Source organism: Lasiosphaeria miniovina, assembly GCF_030549165.1.
Source record: "Lasiosphaeria miniovina strain SMH2392-1A chromosome Unknown B0T26scaffold_8, whole genome shotgun sequence".
Taxonomy (NCBI): Eukaryota; Fungi; Ascomycota; class Sordariomycetes; order Sordariales; family Lasiosphaeriaceae; genus Lasiosphaeria; species Lasiosphaeria miniovina.
In genome coordinates this window covers 3,740,136-3,754,782 of record NW_026848227.1, presented here as the reverse complement: position 1 = coordinate 3,754,782, position 14,647 = coordinate 3,740,136, and the positions used below count along the sequence as shown (strand labels likewise).

At 55.8% G+C, this 14,647-nt stretch overlaps 1 protein-coding gene across 1 annotated transcript; it reads right to left on the bottom strand.

The window, feature by feature from the left end:
• Positions 1-1,186: 1,186 nt before the first annotated feature.
• B0T26DRAFT_815656 (aspartic peptidase domain-containing protein) lies at positions 1,187-4,285 on the bottom strand. The gene is made up of 2 exons (XM_060447375.1): positions 2,439-4,285; positions 1,187-1,412 (listed from the first exon to the last, which is right to left on the bottom strand). The coding sequence occupies exons 1-2, from the start codon at positions 3,894-3,896 to the stop codon at positions 1,299-1,301; spliced, it is 1,572 nt and encodes a 523-aa protein (XP_060290826.1). The 5' UTR covers positions 3,897-4,285; the 3' UTR covers positions 1,187-1,298.
• Positions 4,286-14,647: the final 10,362 nt, after the last annotated feature.

Genomic DNA, 14,647 nt, shown 5'->3' with positions numbered 1-14,647 from the left:
CGACAAGGTGCACAACTCTAGCCGTCACCAGCTCATTAGCCATTCCACTCCCGATTCGCCCTGACGCAAGCCGCGCAAAGTAGACGATGGCGCCCAGCTCGTAGGTCGCCACGATGCCGTGGGCCGCGGGCCGCGATGCTAGCGCGACGTGGGTACGGCGCGGGCGGCCGGCGCCCTCCTTTCACCGGGTTGCTGTCATTATTGGGTGTTGCCAGCGGCTTGTTCATTGTGATTGCTGCCGATCGGCGATTTGACACGCTCGTGTGTGGGTTGTCTGCTATTGCTGCGGAGGTTCGATACTGCAACGATGCTTCGTGGACAGTTGGCGGAGAGCTGGGAGTTTAAATTGATAACGGCACGCAAGCAGCCGGGGGTGGCGGCCGAGATACATGGCCGTGCCTCATGCATTGCGCCAAGGGGACAGGCAACTAACTGGACGTGGGGATCGTGGCGTTGGGAGCTAAATGCGGAATGATTGAACACCATGTTGGGAGCAGCTAGCTCAGAACGGCTTGTCAAGACGCCGTTGGCGGCACAAGCAGACCTTACTTCCAGGCTATATCCCCTTCGCCGGCTCTGGGGATGCGGGTGGCCCAAGGCTTCCAATTTTAGGTCATGTCGTTAGCTGTGGCGCGGCACCGGAGGAAGATGACGCAGCGGTAGCCACCACTATTGGTTACACAAGCTTAGGTTCCAAGGTTCTCTCCAAGCTGCGCCGCCGAGTTTGTTGGCAGTGGGCCTCAGTAGTCATAGCTTCCTATATGACTGACATGGTCATGAACCATCAATGGTCGAGCAAAAATAGAAGAAAGGTAATTAGGAAAACAAGTTACCAAAACAAGTTACCAAAACAAGTTACCAAAAACAATAGACGGAAGTGTTGTTTGGTGCAAGTTCAGGACTTATCAAATATCAATCAGCTTCAAGAAACTTGAAACAAAGTCGGCCCATGACCGCCTTTTTCTTTACCGGGGAGACCAGCCCGTGGTTAAGAGATCATGTCCAACTCGTCTCCCACAAGCACATGTCGTCGGTCGATCTGATTCCCGACACAAGATTTTGAAACGAGTAACATGCCATATCAACAACTCTTGCAGCCTTGCTTGCTTGCGAAGCAGCATAGGTACGTTAACAGACAAGACGTAACAAATTAGAGTACGGGTTTACTTTCGGAGAAAGAAAAAAATTAACCAACATATGATCTCGTGTCATTAGAATTTACTACAACCGCTAACCTAAACCAAACCACCCCCTCTTCCTCAAATCCAGAATTATAAACACATCAGCTAACTCTCTCTCTACAAAACCGCCAAAACACCCGCGACAACCAGCGCCCCTACCGCTCCCGCAACCGACGCCACACCACGCGCAGCCGCAGCCGTCACGACACTCGACGTGGCCGCAGCCGCCGTCTGCACATTCGTCGCCGTGCCATTCGCGTTCCACGCGGCGCCGGGCGCGTGCGAGGCCGCCGGCGGGTAGTACGCGAAGGTGGTCGGGGCCGCACCCAGCGCTGTAGGCGCGAGCTTCACCGCGACGCCCGTGGTGAGCGCCGGCGGCCGTGGCAGAACGGAAGCCGGGACCGACGGCCCGGCGGTCGCGCCTGGCACAGGGCACGGCGTGGGCTGCGGCGCGACGGGCGCGACGGTGACGGGCACAAAGGCCGTGCCGGTGGTCCCGCCCGACGTCCACTTCTGCGGCAGCGAGTACGTGCCGGTCGTCTGTGGGCAGATGGCGGTCGTGATGGTGATGACGGACGTCACGACGGCGCCGTGGAGGGGGCAGGCGGTGGCCTTCTCGGGCGGGCAGGAGGTGACTGTGTACGTGGTGAAGGTCGTGTACGTGTACGTGCTGAGCGAGAGGGGGGTGGAGGAGGTAGGGGCCGAGGTGATTGGGCCGCTGCTGACGGTGCTGGAGTAGACTGGCGCCGAGGTGATGGAGGCGGGCGGTGACGAGGGGGAAGACGAGGATGGGATGGAGCCTGACGGTGGGGCAGAGCCGGAGACGGGGGCGGAGCTGGAGGCTGGCGCTGAGCCGGATGGCGGCACGGAGCTGGATGCAGGGGCCGGACCGGATGGCGGCACAGAGCTGGATGCGGGAGCCGAGCTGGATACCGGGGCCGAGCTGGAAACTGGTGCAGAGCTTGAGACAGGGGCCGAGCTTGAGACAGGGGCCGAGCTTGAAGCAGGGGCAGAAGACGACGCGGGCGCAGAGCTGGAAGCTGGCAGGGAGCTCGAGGGAGGCGCGGAGCTGGAAGCAGGCGCTGAGCTCGAGGGCGGTGCCGAGCTGGAAGCAGGCACAGAGCTCGAGGGCGGTGCCGAGCTGGAAACTGGCGCTGAGCTTGAAGCGGGGGCCGAGCTCGAAGCAGGGGCAGAAGACGACGCGGGCGCGGAGCTGGAGGCTGGCAGCGAGCTCGAGGGTGGCGCGGAGCTGGAGACTGGCACAGAGCTAGACGGCGGGGCCGAGCTCGAGGGTGGCGCGGAGCTGGAAACCGGCACAGAGCTAGACGGCGGGGCCGAGCTCGAGACGGGAGCAGAGCTGGAAACTGGCACCGAGCTCGACGGCGGGGCAGACGAGGACGGCGGGGCGGTCGAGGACGACGGCGGTGCCGACGACGTGGGAGCCCCGCAGCCACCCACGATTGACGGCACGGCGGCGGCGCCCTTGCCAATGGCAACTAGGTCGGTGCCGCAGTCCTCGGCCTGCGCGAGGTGGATATTGCGGTTGTCCCAATCGTAGACGACATAGGCGGCGCGCAGGAAGGTGTCGCCGAGCACGGCAAAGCTGTCCTCGAAGGCGCCCAGCACGCACACGTTGACGAGGCCGGGGTAGTGCCAGATGAAGTCGTAGTATCGCACGCTGATGGTCTTGCCAGCGAAGGTGAACTCGATAGAGCCGCCCTCGCCAGGGTCCTTGCAGTCGACCGTGTACAGGTCGGCGCTGGGCACGTACACGGCCGACGGGAACGCCGCGACGAGCTTGTTGAAGATGGCCGTCGGCAGCGCGCTGAGCGTGTAGCCGCTGTCGAGCAGCACGGCCAGCCCGTTGCCGCCCGACGGCGTCGTGTAGACGCTGACGACGGTGCCGTCGGCCTGCGTCACCGAGATGGCGTTGAGGTAAACGTAGAAGCGCGTCAAGCCGTCGGGCGACTGCGCCGCGGGGACGATGGGCAGCTTTTCCAGGCTCCCGATGTACTTCTTGGTGTCGATGCCCCCAAAGATGACGGAGCCGCGGTCCGTGTCGAAGCCGCGCAGGTCCATGCTGAAGGCGCGGCTGTTGGTGATGCCCTGCGTGGCCAGCGAGTCGATGACGAAGGGGTACGGGCTGGCCCAGCCGAACAGGTCGGGGCCGGCGCCCATGATGCCGACGACGGCATGCGCGGTGCTGTAGGCGGCGCCGAAGATCTGCTGGTTGATGGTGGCGGGGCCGATGCGCACAAAGTCGCCGACGTACTCGAAATTCGCGTAGCCGGTGCCGTACGTGACGGAGCCCTGCACGCCGTAGTCGACCAGCGAGGTCGAGAAGGTGAAGCGCGGCTGGACGGCGCAGTAGGCCGGGTCGGTCGACTGGGAGCACGTCGGGTTGACCCAGAGCTCGGACGAGCCCGTGTCGAACTGCACGGGCACCGACTGGCCGGGCGTGCCAAGGACCAGGCTGATGGTGTACAGGGTGCCCGACTGGCCGGCGAAGCTGTCGATGGTCGTCTGCCTCTTGCGGTTCTTGGTGTGCTTGCCGACGAGGGAGCCGCCCTCGAGGGCCACCACGGGGTACCGGATGAGGCCGTCGAGCTGGACCATCTTGTTGCTGTAGACGTCAGAGGGCAGCGCCGGCGCGAGCGCCAGCACCGCGGCGGCCGGCACGAGGGCCGCCGCCAGAGCAAAGAGCGTGGGTGCCATTGTGAAGGCGTGATATTATGTGATCAGTGATCAGTGATCGGGAATGAGTGGCTGGTGCGATAAACGACACCGGTGAGCGACTGGCAGGGACAGAAACGTCCAGCAGAAACCACAAACAACAACAAAAATGAGTGACGACGGTTCCAACTCCTCGGCCCGTACCAAACGGAAGAGAGCAAGACAGACCCAGGCCGGAATTCCCGGGGACCTGGGTCTTATACCGCCGCCCCCCTTTCTCGCCCGTCCCCAGGCTGTTGGGCCCAGCCAGCGTTATTGTCTCCATCAGGCTAACACGGTGCCCCGTCCAGATCCACATTATTGCGGCTGACCCGCCCCTGAGCGATGAGCGAGAGGCGAGCAGGGCGTTGAGGGGGCCAATGGCCAGCTGGCGACGATGTCGCAAATTTTAAATCGGATCCACACGCCCGTTCCTGTCCAACTCCGCGCGTGGATGGCAGGCGGTCGGTGGGGGCGGCCTAGGCCGGTTTGGAACAAGGTCGATTTAATGCATGTTTATCGAATGCTACGCCCCATGTCGGGGCCCGTTGTGGGTTAGGCCGCTGCTAGACACTGGCTGGGATCGGCAGCTGGCGTCCAGCCGGTCCATCCACGGGGTGTGATTGATATTTTCCTCACTGCTTTTTTTTTTTTGGGTTGGCGGCTTGTTGACACCGAATCTGGGTATATAAGTCAGCTCTCCCCTCGTGGCCGCAGCGGGCTATTCGGTGGGATTTCCGGGTTTTGTACGTACTTGCGGGCGATCCGGGAGTTTGCATCTCTCGCTGACCGGTTCCAAACCAAATCCACCTCGCCCATGCGCGCCAAAGTGTCCCGCCAAGGCCTCTGGCGACGTGCGCTGACGCTCAATGCGGGAAGACTCTCACTCAGCACACCAGCCAGCCATCCAAAGCCCGCAGCGGTGAAATTGAGCTGTGTGGCGCTTGCCGTGCGCTGCACACACACACACACACACACAAAAGAGGCTGAAGTGATGGCCCAGGACGGCCCAGGATGGCCCAGCTTTTGATCTCGTAACACGAGCAACATGCAAAATTGCCAGGCTCTGGGCAATTGGTCGAGCTTTGTTTTGTTGGATTCCCTTGCGATGCTTGTTCGCTGCGCTGGGAGCTGGCAGCCGCCAATTTAATCGAAACTGTGGCGCTCTCTTGGTGCTGCAAAGGGCCGAACACTAGCGCACTCCACTTGATGCCGCCGCTAATAAAAACACGTCAAGGTCAAGGCCCCACTCACCCCGCTCACTCCACTCACCAGCACACTGCCGCCTGGCGATCCAGGCGATCTGCTGCGGCTCTCTCCGGAAAATTAGCTGGGCACCTGCCAAGGCAATAGGAGCAAGCTTGGCAGCCCAAAACGGGCTGCAGCGCGAGCGCATCAAATTCAACCGCGCATTGTCGATCGCCCAGCTGCTGGATTTTCAGGAGTCGGAATGGTGGTTGGCTGCGCGACTTTTCAAACGACGTGTATAGACTCTGCAAGACACATGGCACGTCGTCGTATTATGCTTTTACGGTATCCTTGTCCTGGCGCGGCTGTTACTATCATTCTGTGCTACGTGATCGGACTCTCGTTGCTACTGTTGCACACGAGTCCGCGTCGGTTGCATCCGGCGCGGAGAACTCGAGGTGAGATTTCTCCACATGCGCGCGCGAGTCCGAACGTGGCGTGGCAGCCGAGTAGCATAGCATTTGAAGGACGTCATCGACGTCGGCTTACATTTTCAAGTGCAGGGTTTTATTTGCCCGTCTATTTGGAGGAAAGCACTTGTGCCTCGCGTGGTGTCCGTGTCAGGGCTTCGTCGGCTCATGTGGCGCTGCAGGAGCCACAGCTGAGGTGAATTTGGTGGGCCAGACTAGGTTTAGGTTGTCTCGTGTTGTTTATTACACACTATTACCGAGTAAATTGTCTACGATTTACGTCATTCTTCATCATTTTTGATTGACTGGCCCGGCTGCAAATGGTTTCCACGGTCGTCTTGCCAGAAATCTAGGCCGTTTCCCTTTTTCTCTCCCTCGCCTGGTAAATGTCAAATGACTCTATATAGAACCGTTCGTTCTCGGTCTCTTCTGTTCCTCAACCCCCTCCCCTAACACCTCGGGCGGGAACAGCCACATGTCCAGCGCGAGGCTGGGCGCATCCTCCATGCGGCAGGAGGTCTCTTCGTCAACGACGGCGCCGTAGCGCGGGACAACATCCAACGGCTTGGAGAACAGCTTGTTCACGGTCTTGAGTCCCCGCATCCAGTCATCGCCCTCCTCGGGCAGGTGCGCGGCTAGCTCGGCGCGCGACCACTCGATGCCAGGTGCCGGCGCCGGCACGGGGCGGCGCGGCACCTCTCACCCCACTGCGTCGTGCCCCAGTCGGCCGTCGGGCAGATGTAGAAGCGGAAGTCGCACCGGGTGTGCGTGACCCCAAACCCGGCCCCGAGCGCCCTCCACCCGGCCTCGAGCGGCCGCAGGTTGCCCGCCAGCGGCCCCGGATGGTCCTGCCCAGGTGGTTGCAGTCGCGATAGTACAGAGACGAGGACGGGGATGGGGACGGGGCGCCGCCCGGGTAGGTGCTGTTGTTCTCGCCGTCGGCAGAGCGGATGTTCGACTCGATCATGCGGTTGCGGCGGAGCGAGAGCAGCCAGATGCGCAGGCGGAGCTCGGAAGGAGCCGGCCGAACTGAGGCTATGTGTCCCAGGCGGGAGGCTCAGCCCTAGCCCGCGCAAAGTAGGCGTCGTTGAACAGCCTGTCGGCCGAACCTGACCGTTGGTCATTGCGCCGATTGATTTGGGCTCGGCTGCCCTGGCTGAGCTGAAATAGAACCTCCCACGAGCAATGAGGCGGCGCGGTATTGTATTGAGGAACACTGAATGGGGAACGATGGATCTGAGATAAAAAGACAAAAGATTGAAGAAATACGGGATTCGGGATAGAACCAGTACCACCAGGCACCTAGGCAGGTAGGCATCATGCACGTCTGACACGCGCTCTGGGCACCCGCGGACAGCACCTCGGGAGTATTCCGTAGGATTTTATGCCGATTGCAACTCATGCACCCTCTTAGCTAGGAGGAAGACAAGAGAAAGACGAAAGGAAGAGAGACGAAATGATTGCACAGGGCAGAATTAAAATTAACGCATAGGATGGACCACGCCTGAAGTGCCAGCTGGACTGACTACCTAGTTACTTAGCAAGCGGTTGCCAAAATAAAAGGCACCCCGAAACTAGCCCATGCAGGTCACCCACTAATAACAGGAGCCTTGACAATTCTACCACTTTCCATCACACCACACTAAACCACACACCACTCACCACAATGGCTGTTGGCGATCTGCACCATCCTACTCCTAAGAAGGCCCAAATAACTGGCACAGTCGGCTTTTTACACGACTGCAAGATTCCATTCTATAAGGCAGATATTTTCCGACATTTCGGTATCAGTTCTCGTAGGGGCTGGCAAATCTTGCATAAAGGAAAGATTCGAATTACTAGAAAACCTGGCGAGCGATATTGTCCCGATTATATTCATCATCGCAAAGAAATACCAGCAGGCGAGATCCGGCGCTTTTATGCTTGGGTAGTAATTGGATGGGATTTTGTCGTCTGGAATTGACCCACTTTTCATGGAATTGGACAGGCCCTGGTTGACATGCCTCTGAGCTTCCTTCATTCTTGACTCGGAATGTCCTCATTTCATTCGGAATGCCCTCTTTCGGGCTGATTACAACGCCTCCCTTGCCTTCTCTCCACGAGTATAAGGAAGCGTTCTTTTCTGTACTTTTAGACCTATTGAGCAGACAATTCAATGCGCTGTCAACTTCGATCGCGTGCAACAGATTTCAAATCTGAACTTCATTTTTACGAGGTCCCGACGAATACGAATGGCAAAATGAGCTTGTAAGTGTATCGCGATGAGGTTCTAGAGAAGGTTATTGCTACTTGGCTTTCGAGAAGGGATACTTTTATATTGGAAGAGGACGGGGATTCGGGATACGGAGGAAGAAACATACGCAAATCCAATGTCGTGAAGGAGTGGAAGGAGTAGTATAGATTGAAGCATTACTTTAGCACACCTGATTCATTAGATTTATCGCCAATCGAAAACTGCTGGCGTGCTGTGAAGCAGCATATTCGTGCCAATTATCGCCTTGCCTCAGATTTGCAATAGCTAGCCCTGGAGGGTTGGAAGAAAATTAGTCAGGAGACGATAGGTTGATTCTATAGTAGTACGAATGTGTTAGTAGGTAAGGGTCGGATGACTGGGTGTTAGTACGTGGAGGTGACTTGTAATTGTTAGTAATTTACTATAGTGGGCTAGGTATTCGCAGGTGGTGTGTGCCTTTTATTTTGGCAACCGCTTGCTTGGGTAGTCTCGGACTAAAAAATAAGTGGATCCTGTCCAAGCATGGTCAGCCTAAAATCAGGCTCGCTTCACCCTCGGCTCAGCTTCGGCACACCATTACTCAGTAACTTGATGGAACATATAGAGTCTCCCCCTAGAGAGCAACTATCTAATCATCGAATCGCTACTCGTTTTACGGCTGTTTCTTCGTTATAGCACATGCATAATCCTCTATACTAGAAGAGCCTAGCGTGTTTGAGAAAACCCTCAAAAGTCAAGGAACACGCTCCCACTTCGCCGTAACGATCTTTCTCGTTCCTGAGCGGCCGGTCCCAGCCTTGGAGCTTGGGTGGGAAATGTTCTGGCGAATTCATAAACATTCCGTGGTGCTTGACCGGCCGCCGACTGAGACCCAGTAGAAGGAGTTAGCTCGACTGCTACTACGGCCCTCAGCTTTTGATATTAGCGGCGTGACAAGAGCCCAGCTCAGCCCATAACCGAGGTGATAAAGCCAATCCCCGCCACGTAGGGACGCCGTATTGCATTGCGGTACAGCCGCGCAAGGCCTGAAAGAGCCGGCGGCTTATCCGTGGCGTAGGTTAAGGTCCGCGACGAGAAGTTCTTCACAGCGGTATCACACCAGATCCTAACCCCATGCCAGTCTCTGACCCACAGCCCGTACGTCTCCGTTAGTCGCACGTGGGCACAGAGAGTTTCTGGTTGTGTGGCCCACGAGACCGTTCCGTCCTCGGCAAACAGTTGCTCTCTGCACTCCCAGAACAGCTGCTCCGAAGTGAAGTGGAGGATTCTAGGGGAGAGAATCCTCTCCGCCCGAGCGGATGCTATGTTGGTGCTGACGACTTTGTAGAAGTCTTTTGTGCCCCAGCAGTAGCTCAGGGTGGAGGACAAACCGCGTTCTCTCGTCACCCCATGCCCTGAAATGTCGACCGTGTCGATCAGACGCGCCTTGGGCGACGAGTCAGAGAAGTCCCGAAGATCAACGAGTCTGCCCGGCACAGGGTATGTTGGCATAAGCCCTGTTAGCCTGAGCTCCGGTGAGCTTGTGATGTCTGGAAGAGGTAGCCTGAAACTTGTGCACCTATTTCGAGTGTCGCAGAGGCTGAGCTGAGATGAATCAAGCTCCCTTGTCTGAGTTGACGCGTGTTTGAAAGAAGGCGCCTGGTCGCAATCTCGAAACCTCGGCCCGTCAGGTCTTCTGTATCATAGGGTTGAACTGGTTAGCTTGTATGCACTTCAATGCTGGCATGGAGTGCCAGATAGTATCAAGCAATGAAGCAATGGTTGGGACTTAACTTGAACTCTCAGACACGTAAATCGGCATAGGGTTGGCGTAAAGCTGTTTATCGCTGTTGGACGAAAGAGCGGCCTGGCTGAGAGTTCTGCGCATATTGTAGAACATTCCCTAGCTGGGGAGATTCGACAATAGATGATGTATAGAGCTGACGCCACTTAGCATGTCGAAGCTGGCGGCACAGAAGACAAAATTCCGCATTTTCTCTCAGTGTCTCAGAACACGGCACATGTGCCACGTCAGAGCGCCCAACGTCCGCAACACCAATTCTGTGGCAGTATCCACAGAGTGTACGCGGTGCCGCGGCGAGAGGTGACGGATTGATCCGGACCGGGATGTCGATGCGCTCGTCGAGGGGCAATGGCCGCGCATTTTCCCGAGATTTCGAGGAAAACCGACGTTTGGCCCAAGAGCGCATTTGGTAGACTCTTCTGGGTAAAACTCGGACACTTGAATTGGTATTGACGCTTCTGGTGAGTTAAGAGTTAGTGGCTAGTGAAACCTAAGAGTTGAAAATCCTGAGGCAATCTACTCTATTTGTTAAGTACCGTTCGGCAGGACATTAGGCCCTATGGTTTGGGTCCGGTTAGGGGATCTCCGATAAATGCCACCAATGGAAGGAGGCACGAATACGCGCAACGTCACGTGTTCGAGATACGAAAAGGGAAATTCAGGAACCCACGCCTGGCGGTGGGGCGTGGGAGTAGGTTTGAAATTCTTCTCGTTGCATGAAGGCCTTCGAGTAATCTTATCGATAAGAGCCCACTTCATGGTTAACTTGGTGTTATTACTATATATAAGCTGTAACGGCCAGTCATATCCAGATGGAACGCGTCGGCAGAATAAGCCCGCTCCGAGCTTTACCCCCAACGGCACTTACGTCTAGATCCCAGGCTAGGAGACACCGCAGTCCTTCATGAGGGTGCTGTTTGTAAGCCAGATATACCTGGAATACCACCACCTCAGCTACATAAGTCCCCCAACGGTCGATTACAGCGCTGTTTCTCTAGCCCTCTTCTTTATTGTCTTACAAAGTTATAGTTACTTGATACCTCTCTTCCTGGTTCGCTTGCCTCTGTAACGCAGTGCCTGTACTAGATAGGTCGACAGAGCGCAGATAGTTCGAAGTTCTAATTAACCCGTAATTACAACGGTGATTTCTCGGATGGGAAAGAGAAAACGGTAGTTACGTGGCAAGGGAAAGCCACCGTTACGTGCAGGGGCGCTGGTGTCCCAAAATTAGGCATAGGTTTCCTTACAACACACCGCCCCATTTACGATCACGGTAAGTATAGTCGGGGCAAATTTCGGCCCAGGTGGGCCTCAGTGCGGCTCACCCCTAGCTCAGGATTTGCGACTAATTGTCACGGCAGGTGCCAAGACAGGAGCTGGGAAGCACGTGCCGACTGGCTGCAGCAACTTGGGACGTGATCTGTGCGTAGCCCTGGGACGTGGTCTGTGCGTAGCCTTGACACGTGATCCACAACCCACCTTATTTCCTTACGCCCCGCACAAGCATGGAACTTTCTTTCCTTTTTCTTTCCTTAGGGCCTGATCTTCTCAAACTCGGCAAGTTGCCAACTCTTCGAAAAAAGGACTTCCAGTGGCTTCGTCAAAGTGGATCTACCAAGAAGTAGTGCATTAGTGCCAGTCAGCCACACTATACCGTAACAGTAAGGCGGTCAGAGCGGTATTCTCACCGCCTTTGGCCACTGAAGTTGATCCTGGCCATGTCCGAGTGCGATGCCCGAGAAGTCCTTTTTTGCAGCCAAAACGACGTACAATGGCATCTTCGAGCGACAGCCAATTGGACCTCGAGCCAGTGATTGATCTTACTGGCGCACCGGGAGCCCCCGAAGCCCCTGAGTCGGCCAGCGACTGGCTTGACAACCCCCTTCCAGAGCCCCGCCTTTCCGACTTGCCAGCAGAGTCGCCGCTGCGGTTTCCAAGCCCAGGCACTATAGTAGCCATAGTCGACGACCCAGGCCGACGGTCGACGGCTTCCAATAGTATTTTGGCGGCAGAGTCGTCCAGCGAGTCCCCCCTTGCGTCCACGGCGCCCCCTAATGCCGGTGCATCACGAAAGCGCCCGGCCCCGAAGAAGGAGTCTACCAATAAGCGGCGCGGCAAGCAGTTGGTTGATTTAACCGATACAACCGACGACCAGTCAAGCTCATCAAGAAGGGCATTGCAGCTGAAGAAGGTGGTATTCAAGACGCATATGACGGAGCAATTGATGCTCTGGTTCCAAGAGTGCAAGTCCGAGGGCCTGTTCAATAGCAGCAAGAAGAAGGATTACGCGCAAGTCTGGCAGGACGTCTGTACTCGCTGCAAAGAGGCCTGGCCGCAGTATCCATGGACCCCTGCTGTTATCTCGACGAAATATAATACCGAGCGCTCTCGATATCGCGTATGGAAGGCTCTGTTGGAGTATTCTGGGGTCTCTTTCAACGAGGAAAGCCAACTACCCGAAGCGGCCGAGTCAGTATGGGAGGCTTTCTTCTTACGGCATAACACTCCCACCAGGAACCATACCTGGCTTCAGCACACACCTCTGGGGGATCCAGAGGTCTACTCAGCAGTCTTTTGGCGGGAAAAAGCGACAGGCAACCATATAATGGAAGCTGAAGATATACCTTCCCAGTCCTTTGACCAGATTCTCGATGACGGCGAAGAGTCCGAGAACGATGAGGCTGAACCTAGCGGTAGCGAAGAGGCTGGCAGAGCAAAAGCATTACGAATACTACCAGTTACGCCTGCAAGGAAGTTGACACCGGCACAGCAACACCGTCGTGATACTGACCCTGACTCCAACCACCGCCGTACTAGCGGTTTGTCGGTCTCTGAGGATACAATTGCCGTTTCGCAAGCCTCCCAGCAAAGCAAGACTCCTGATGCTTTTGATACAGCCTTGTATAGCACTCTTTGTAAAGCGGCCTCGATTATGGCCGCTCCGAGGACCCAAGGCGCCACCGATCTCACCGAGGCTATTGTAAGCTTGGAGGCTCTGTTTTCGCAGGATCTCAGCCGTCAGGAGAGGATAAATTGCCGGAAATACCTTCAAAACAACCCTCTGGCCGTAATAGTGTGGAACGCGTTGAATCCAGAGTCAAAGAGAGAGATGGTTGACGAGTGGAAAGTATGAAGTTGAAGTGGTGGATTTGATGGGAGTCAAGATTGTATTCAATATTCAGCTTCGCCAGCCAATTACCATAGAAATCCAAAATCCAACCTCGGCTAAAGCCACCCTTTCGCCCCACCTTATAACCCCTCAACACCAAGGTTTTGGCCGTTAAATATCACCATTTCTATCCTCTTGATTGACGGTATCTACTATACTGAGCCCACATTGCGTCTGCAGCGGTATGGCGAACCCAATCTGGATGCCGCGTTCCGACCGTCCGCCCAGCTCTGGCTGCCGCAAGCGATATCAATTGCCGCTGTTCTGGTCCAAGTACGTCCTCGTGATTATACTGAAGAAGGAAGTTATGTAACGCAGTCACAGCGTATACGATAAATACTTGCTTCTCAAAGCTGTACTCGATTGGGGCGTTCCGAATAATTCTCCACATCCTCTTTATGATACCGAAAGCCTGCTCGACGACGACTCGGATACGGGCGTGCCTTAAGTTATAGAGCTCTTTCTGTGTCTCTGGCGGGTTTTGAGCATCTCTCCAGTCTTGTAGGTGGTATCTAATATTCGGAAAAGGAATTACGATGCCTTGGCGAGCCCCGAAGCCAGCGTCTGCCACATAAAACCGGTTCTCTGGTACACGAAACCTCCTTCCAAAGGCCTGGGCACACAACATCGCGTCGTTAATCGAGCCTTCGGCACCAGCGAGTACGTAACTGAACGAATAATCGCTTCTGACTGCGGCAAATACGTTCTGAGAGACTCCTCCCTTTCTATCACGCCAGCGGGCTTGATCACGAGTAGGAATGTGGGCGGCAATGTGAGTGCCGTCGATAGCACCGATACAACCGTTGAAGGCGTTCAACTTCGGGTTCAGCTCGACCGTCGGATCAAGCCAATCGTCCTCTGGAAGGCGTACAACGTGTTTATGTAAAGACACCAGCATTGGCAAGACTGTATCTATCGTCCTCGCCACGGAGCTTTGGGTAATTTGGAAGAAATGGGCCGCGTTTCGCTGTGTGGCTGCGTGTGCCAGGATATATAGGACCACCATAACCTTCTGCTCAGCCAGTTGATACCGGCTGCCTTTGAGTCCTTCGTTGGTCCGCAGCCATCGTACGAGGGCATGGAAAGTAGGCTTATTCATGCGAAAGAGGTCCTTGAACCGAGTGTCTGCGCCATTGAGAAGGCAATTGGCCAACCGGCGCGCAAATCGAGGGCCACCGGGGTGTATAACTTCGCGTAGGCCAAGTTGAGTGCCTTGCTGGCTTGGTTGGTGGTTGAGCCTGAGCCGAGGGTGCAGAATCGCCAAAACGGCGGCAATGCTGAAGTCACGGCTGGCTTGGAAAGTATCCCACATCGTCGTTATGCTTCAAGCATTCTTGGTTGGTACGAATTACATACAAAGTCAATGTTGAGGCTCATTTCTAACCCTGTACAGACTTTTCCAACCGGTTCTCAGCCCACTTCCAGTGTGGCTTTGCCTGTGGCGCCAGCTTTGGATCTACTTTCCACCGAAAAAGTCACAAATTCCAGCTTTTCCAGCCATCTTGCAACTCGCCAAGTTATGGGCAAAAACCGGCAGAATCCTCGTCTATTTTACCATATTCGGTATGGCTGTGGCCCGGGCGGCCTTGTAGTAGCGTGGTACATGCGATTCCAGGGGTGTTGGCATGAGTTTGGCTGGCAAAATTTTATGAGGTACAAAACCCACTTTTTCCACTCAAAATTGGTGCCAGAAAGGGTCAAGCTCCCTCCGGAAATTCGATCAATCTTGGTCTTGGCGCCTGGGACCTAAAGTACCGAAAAGCTGACAACTCGCCGAGTTTGAGAAGATCAGGGCCTTAGCTTTAGATTCCACGAATACAGCGACCATATTGCAACCTTGCCTCAATTAGTTGACTGTGCGGTGACACTAATACGGACTCGGACAGAAAAAGTTGTCGGGTGAGACTATAT